This window comes from Xiphias gladius, chromosome 4, assembly GCF_016859285.1.
Source record: "Xiphias gladius isolate SHS-SW01 ecotype Sanya breed wild chromosome 4, ASM1685928v1, whole genome shotgun sequence".
NCBI classification, from domain to species: domain Eukaryota; kingdom Metazoa; phylum Chordata; class Actinopteri; order Istiophoriformes; family Xiphiidae; genus Xiphias; species Xiphias gladius.
Genome location: NC_053403.1, coordinates 16,528,744 through 16,536,251, shown reverse-complemented (window position 1 = coordinate 16,536,251; position 7,508 = coordinate 16,528,744). Strand labels below are relative to the sequence as shown.

Below are 7,508 nucleotides of genomic sequence, written 5' to 3'. Positions count from 1 at the left end.
GCTTACTCAGCACCAAGTTACCTTAAGGCCAATATCTCAGCATGTTATCAATTCTTGGGTGTGAGGGGGGGCACGCTGTTTCACGTGAATGCATAATGACATAGAAATTAATCTCTGCAGCCACTAAATATCAACAGTTGCACTTCACTGCACTGCCTTCTATTATGATGTACAGCCTTGATGATCAATTACACAACTCCAGCCATTGTAAAATAGCTCAGCAAATGTCCCTGTTAGGATCGTTATTCATATGAAAGCTTGACCAATCAATCACAAAATACCGCCTCAACATTGAGCTTCTATATGATATATTCAGCACCCATGCTGTGTGGGCTGTTTCACTACGTAGGTATGACTGACTGACAGGGATGTTTTTTCATTATTATTGTTGCAACAAATAATCTATTCCTTTTGCTTTTCTTACCATCTATGTTAAACCAACACACTAGCTTCCAAGGATCCCCCCCCCCCCCAACTTCTTCAGTATTATACACTAATTATGTGGGTGTGTAAATATATTACTTAAACTGTGGTGGAAGCATAAAAATGGGGTGCCAGTTGCTGATGAGTAATTAGGAAACAAAAAGCCCTTTTTGTCATGCTACACAAGCCTGCAATGAATACCTTCCTTGAAGTTGTAGATTGTAGACAGTGTAATTTCAATATTTAAGTAGCACCCACAGTGTGTACCTTCCAGGTGATCTGAGTTTGATTTGAATTGTGTACAATGGGTACTCCAGGCTTAGGACCTTATATGCTCTAAGCCTCATAAAAATAAATTAAAAACAGATCATCCATCATTGTATGCAAGAACAACTGAAGCTATTTAAAACCAGTTGCCAGAAAGCAATTATTTCATAGAGTTAAGGCACAATTGTTGTTTCTCAAATTGTTATATATAAATATTTTCAAATCTCGTGTGCACTAAAAGTCTTGGAAATGTGAGTGACAGTGGCATTCACGCTGGTTTTTCAGTTAAGTGACTACTTTTTAAGTTGCAACGTTCACATCTTAGTTTTCAATTCTCTTCTTCCCTGCACATAGTGCAGGAAAAAAAAAATCATAAATAAAAAACACACAAAACATTTAGCTTGGACAAAAAAACACATTTATTTGCAGTGCTGAATTATCCCATCTTGACGGCCTCCCAGAGATCACTTGACCCATCTGAGGAGATGGCAGTGCAAGATATCTAGTCCAGCTGTGTGAAAATAATAATCAATGCATTAGTTATGGGTAAAAAGACACCGTCTGTATTACGGTTTCAAATTCTCCTGACTATACAGTCAAACTGACAACTCATCCATGAGTGCATTACTCTCTTAGAAAGGATGCCGAATTCCTGCAAATATGTGCTACAGAACTGCTCATTATGAGCCAATTTTCTAGACAATAGAAATTTACTTTTAAAACTAAAATTGCTTAAAAAGAAAAAAAACACATTTGAACGATATTAGTGTATACTTTGTGTTTGTGCTTCATTGTTTACAATGAGTCTTTACGACCCGCCTTTAATAACGCTGCGGTGTAATATGTTATCAAGTGTAACAAAAACACATTCACTGTATTAAAACGGGAAATGGCACTTGCCTTGACAAAGCCGATGTCTTTAGCGTACTGTCTGAAGCACTGGCGGCACATGTTCAGCCCGTATTTACGGATCAGACCGTGTCTGTTCGAGCATACCCGGCTGGAATAAAATGAGAAGGGGGTTAATTCGGTTATTCACACGAAAGGGGTAGATAAAACTGTAGCTGTCATTCACTCAGACACTGAATGTACGGCAGTTCACACAAACTCGACGCCGGTTATCATTCGAATGCCTTCTTCGGTGCATCACGGCTAACCCTAGCCTAGCTCAACACATAATTTAGATATAAAACGGTTAGGCTTACGATGTTAACACTAACCACCCCCGGAAGAAAAGAAAAAAAAATCACATGTGAACGCGTTATAAGATTTCTGGACATTAAACGGGAGCAGTTTCGTACAGCGAGCGGCTGACTGAACACAACTGCAGTGCTGTTAAGTTAGCAAGGCGCATCCGCCATATTAGCTCACGGTCTGCTCCCATGCGGTGCACGCCTGGTGATGAATTATCAAGTACTGGAAGCCACAAACACATTTAAACAGAGCTATTTTGGCTCACATGTCGATAATCGACATATTAAAGGCAAGACTGACCAGGATCGGGATCCCTGTCCGAATTTTCTGGGGTGACTCCAGTAGAGCTGCTGATGGCCCATCTTGTCTCTTTCGCTCGAGTGTCGGAAAGGAAGAAAGTGGGCCGCGCGTGCGCAAATGAAGCATACCGATGCAGTGTTTCCGGCTGTGGCGTTTGCATGTAGCGCCTCCTAGTGGCGGAGAGAACTGCCCCACGTAGCAGGACAGCCTGCAGGGGGCGTTACATACAGTAAAAAATGAGGTTTAACACTGTCAGTGATGAGTGGAAACGTGTAAGTTCTTGACGGCACATACTGGAACTGGCACTTTCAAAATTGGGTTAACTGAACAAACCAAAGGCATTTTTGGAGAAGAAACTACAGGTTGAATATGAAAAAAAAATACTTTTCATACGTTCAGATCTTCAGTAGTTAATCTCTAACTTGAACACAGTTTGACTGACATGTATTTGTCAAACTGAAATTGAACAATATTTTATTTCAAAGACAACATTTTGTGCATTGGTCAACAATTATTCTCCAAATGGATTACATATGAGCATAGATGCAATGTGATGACTTTAATTAACTATGTAGTCGGTAATTCAGCCCTAAAGATTTTTTTTTTCTTTTTTATAATCTACAGATCACAGTGTTGGCCTCATTTTTCCCATTTAACAAAAATGACTTTAAAAAAAATGAAAATAAAATAAAATAAAATTCATAAAGCGGTTTACCCATAAGAGAAGAGCATTATTTTTTAAGAAAATGTTGCTAGAAGTAGAAGAAGTTGTACATTGATGGTAATAAATGCATGAATTATCTCTTCATATTTCTTATTTGTTTTTGTTCCAGTCTGTAAACAAGCTGTTAAACCAAAGTATAATATCTAAAACTGCCCAGGCAAAATCAACATTTTTAGTAATTTGTGTGTGTCATGACTAAGATTAATACTTTTATATTATTTAACTATATAGATTGAAAATATGTGTAAATATAAATACTCTACTAATATTGCTGTTATGAAGGATTTCATAATTTTTCAAATTTCAGTTGAACGTATGTACTGACCAGCAGCACTGGAAAATCATAATGTAAGCAAAGTTCTGTTTTAGGGTGGATTTGACATTTGAATGTATATATGTGTATATTAAGCCTTGGTGTGAACTTGTGAAGTACTTAAAGGTATAGTAAACCTGTTTAAGCCCATGATGAGCCCGTGCAGGCTGTCAGCACCAGGGATACATGATATTTAGGGTGTCTCGGGTGCCCCCCGCTGGACCAGTGCATTGTGGGACAGCGGCAGGGGCAGGCAGTGGTTCCGTATTTGGGATTTCTACAGCTAGCTGATAGTTGCGTCTCCATGCAGCCAACTGGAAGGTATGGAGGAGAATGGGACCCCGCCGTACTGATGCTTCTCGCTGAAAGGACCGCACCGCTACTCCAGTTTTAGGTAACTAGTGTAAATATGGCTGTTCTGGTTCACCAATGGACGCCGTCGTTGACGAGGCTTGGTGTGGACGGGCTGCTTCTAAGTTGCTAGCTGAAGCTAACTTACGGCTAGCATTTTTCTGGATGCTCGTTGTCATAAAAGACCGAACCTGAAACGACAACTGTTGTTTTCGGTCGCTGCGAGAGCATTTCATGTCAATCGGCGACCTATCGGCAACGGTAGCTCACGTTAAAATCGATCAAAGCTGTCAGTTGCTCGGTGTGTCTGACAGCGGCCAATTCAGGACAGGAAAACTAACCTTATTAGGATTCTAGTGAAACATTGCACATTTACACGAGCAAGGAAACCCGAGAGATACAGACATTGGTAGAATCGAGCGGTTGTGTTCATGGTAAAAGAAATACAGTGGATTGAAACAGCAGTACTCTCAGCTGCAGAACAATCGTTTCACTTGATTTGGCAAGCTGCAAATGTGTGGATATTCATAATGCAAAGGTATGAAATATATAGATTAGATAGCTTTGCCATCTAATCGGCGTTTTATAAACTACTGTATTTAAAGTCTAAATCAAGTATCACTATGTTTAAGTACATGTTTACTAGTACTGGTTTGCTCATTTGATATTCTTTGAGTTTTATAGCTGCTACCAGGAATATATTTATAATATATTTATTAATATTATCACAGACTCTAATGCAGCTGGTGTCAAATGTCTATCCCAGGCAGTGTTGGTGCCACACTGTGAGCATTCAGTTTAAGAGTCTCCAGGCAGAGAGAAAACCGATGAATGGGGTCAGGAAGGAAGCCAGAGAGACCACTAATTTAATAACAAATAAAATATGGAGGTTTGTTCTGCAGATCTGAGCAGAAATGGACTAATCAATATTTATAATGTAGTTAAGGACAGAGATTTATGCAGAAGAAAAACAAGGAAGCATTGAACTATAATCAACATTGATAATATAACTAAAGAGGAAGTACTGCAAGGAGGAAGATAGAAATAAGTAGCAGTCCAAGGTGAGGCATGTATTAAATCATGTTTTTTGGGCCACGGGTTTAAGTGATACCTTTTCATTGAGACCATTGGATTTTTATGTGAAATTAAATGAGAGCTATTGTTGCCAATGCACCTCCAGTAAGGCTGGACGATAATAACTCATCCAATTTCAGCAAAATCCTACCAGCATTACCTAATCATCGTAATCCTACAAATTTCTGTTTTCTAAATTAATGACTCAGAGCTGCATTTAAAATTAAAAATACTCAATGTTCTACACGACGTGAAACCATACTCTTTATATGTGTAAAATAAACAAATTCAATCTAAAAGTGAATAGTTTGACATAATATTTTTAGTCAACGTGCAAACTACATGTGTATATTAGTATGGGATGCTTTAAAAAGATATCAAATTGACCCTGAGTTAAAATTGTTTTTATCAAACTACTGTTGAAAGATAACGTGTCACACTCATTTCACAAGTTTTTATACATGAAACTTTTAGTCTTATTCAATGTACAAGACAGGTAATTGCTGGAACATCAGTTTGATTATTTTGATTTTGATTTTGCATATATTTGCAGATTGTGATATGATATGTATTTGGAAAATATTCCTCTTAACATTTTGATAATGATTTTAACCATATTGGTCAGTCCTAAGTGTATTTCCTGGTGTATTTTTCATTCAGATGGTTCATGCACACTGCAACACTGCTGCCTCCCAGCACCCATCATGCCTTATGGAATATTCATCCACCGCCAATGACATTCCAGTGGGATCCATGTTTACAGCAACAGTTCATTTTGCCAACAATTAGCCTTTTTACAGCTTTGTTTTAATCAGGATTGCTCCCTGTGCAAAGCACACCATCACAACTGCCAGCCTGTGCTTTTTGTTTCTCTACAATCAACTTCTCTGCTTTTGCAAGAGGCTGACCCCCTATCATGAGATTCCGAATCTACAAAAGGAAGGTGGTGATACTGACTCTGGTGGTTGTCATCTGTGGCCTAGCTTTCTGGAGCAGCGGAAGGCAGAAAAAGAACGACAGTGGATCATTCCCCAAGGAAGTGGAGACAGTGAGGAGAAGCAGCAGCGTTAGCAGCAGCAGTAGCAGCATCAACAACCATATCCAGGCGCAAGCCACACCTGCCATCAGCCGGGCACCTGTTCCACCTCCTGTTAGACAATCAAATGACACATATCCAGAAAAAGTAAAGGATAAAGAGAAGATACCCAAGCCGGAAGTAGATAATACCACTTTAGTCTACCGTGGCATTGTCTTCCAGCTAAATTTTGACCAGACAATAAGAAATGAGGAAAAGTTTAAGAGCTTGCGACAGAAAGACGATCTGGTTGTGGTGGTTCAGGTCCATAACCGACCAGACTATCTTAAACTATTAGTGGACAGTTTGCGGAAAGTCAGAGGTGTGGAGAGCATACTGCTGATATTCAGCCATGACTACTGGTCCCCTGAGATAAATAAAGTGGTGGCCTCTGTTGACTTCTGTCAAGTCCTTCAGATTTTCTTTCCCTTCAGCATTCAGCTGTACCCCCAAGAGTTCCCTGGAAATGACCCCAGGGACTGCCCTAGAGACATTCCCAAAAAAGACGCCTTAAAGTTGGGATGCATCAATGCAGAGTACCCTGACTCATTTGGTCACTACCGCGAGGCCAAGTTCTCCCAGACCAAGCACCACTGGTGGTGGAAGCTGCACTTTGTATGGGACAGGGTTCGGGTTCTGAAGGACCATAAGGGTCTGGTCCTGCTGATTGAGGAGGACCACTACTTGTCTCCGGACTTTATCCATCTCCTAAAGCTGATGTCAGCTCTGAAAAGGGACCAGTGCACAGACTGCGACATCCTCTCACTGGGGAGCTACAGCCACATTGGGTATTCCAGCAAAGCAAATAAGGTAGAGGTGAAGGCCTGGAAGTCCACTGAGCACAACATGGGGATGGCACTGAGTAGAGAAACGTACCAGAAGCTTATTCAGTGCACCGACACTTTCTGCACTTATGACGACTACAACTGGGATTGGTCCTTACAGCACCTGACTGTGTCCTGCCTGCCCTCCTACTGGAAGGTCATGGTGAGTGAGGCGCCACGGATTTTCCACGCCGGAGACTGTGGCATGCACCACAAGAAGACCTCTTGCATGCCAATCAGCCAGAAAACCAAGATAGAAAACATCCTACAGAGCAGTGGGAACCAGCTGTTCCCAAAGAACCTCCTGATAGCAAAGAGACTGCCAGCCAACGGGGTCGGAGGGATGGCCCCGCATGTGAAAAATGGGGGCTGGGGAGATATCAGGGACCATGAACTCTGCAAGAGTTATGTTCGATTACAGTGACCTTAATTGCTACTATTATATATTATTGTCTCTTTTGCATCCTCTATAAAGAAAAAAAAAGCCTTTTAAAAGTAAATCTTTATGGACTATTCTTCATATTGCCTGTTTTATTGGACTGTTCCAAATAAAGTCGAATGTTGGATTTTTGGCTTCTTTAACAGAAGTATTTCTTTACATTGAATTATTTAAGTGATTCCTGGCAAGTCTACTTTGTTTTGTAAGTTGTAATTAACAAAAATACACTAAACAATATATTGTTGTTTTTTCTCTAACCATGCTTTCAGATTAAAATATGTCTGGTTGCTTTAAATTACCAAAAATATAGAACATCTCTAAATAGTGGTATATTGGAAAGAGTGGCAAGTGCTCATTGGGGCATTCATAAATTTGGTGAGTGTGGAGTTTGCAGTCCCACTGTGCATCTATAATTAATTTGAAGTTATTTATATCACATAAATTTGATGAGATCAAAAGAGATCCTTTGAGACACCTTGTTCCATTTAAATAATCTCCCACTTAGCTTATCTTCAACAGGTTTC

At 40.0% G+C, this 7,508-nt stretch overlaps 2 protein-coding genes across 2 annotated transcripts; one reads left to right on the top strand and one right to left on the bottom strand.

The window, feature by feature from the left end:
* Positions 1–1,085: 1,085 nt before the first annotated feature.
* Positions 1,086–2,313, bottom strand: rps29 (ribosomal protein S29). Its single transcript, XM_040126065.1, has 3 exons — positions 2,185–2,313; positions 1,591–1,690; positions 1,086–1,201 (listed from the first exon to the last, which is right to left on the bottom strand). The coding sequence occupies exons 1-3, from the start codon at positions 2,244–2,246 to the stop codon at positions 1,193–1,195; spliced, it is 171 nt and encodes a 56-aa protein (XP_039981999.1). The 5' UTR covers positions 2,247–2,313; the 3' UTR covers positions 1,086–1,192.
* Positions 2,314–3,430: 1,117 nt separating this feature from the next.
* On the top strand, positions 3,431–7,219 carry mgat2 (alpha-1,6-mannosyl-glycoprotein 2-beta-N-acetylglucosaminyltransferase). The gene is made up of 2 exons (XM_040126064.1): positions 3,431–3,615; positions 5,307–7,219. Exon 2 carries the CDS (start codon positions 5,563–5,565, stop codon positions 6,967–6,969), a length of 1,407 nt encoding a protein of 468 aa, XP_039981998.1. The 5' UTR covers positions 3,431–3,615; positions 5,307–5,562; the 3' UTR covers positions 6,970–7,219.
* The last annotated feature ends 289 nt before the right edge of the window (positions 7,220–7,508 follow it).

Excerpts from the sequence above, each read along its gene's own strand:
- rps29 (XM_040126065.1), bottom strand. The coding sequence starts at position 2,246 with ATGGGCCATCAGCAGCTCTACTGGAGTCACCCCAGAAAATTCGGACAG. Across the intron at positions 1,691-2,184 it reads GGACAGGGATCCCGATCCTG|CCGGGTATGCTCGAACAGAC; the intron begins GTCAGTCTTGCC and ends ATTTTATTCCAG.
- mgat2 (XM_040126064.1), top strand. The coding sequence starts at position 5,563 with ATGAGATTCCGAATCTACAAAAGGAAGGTGGTGATACTGACTCTGGTG.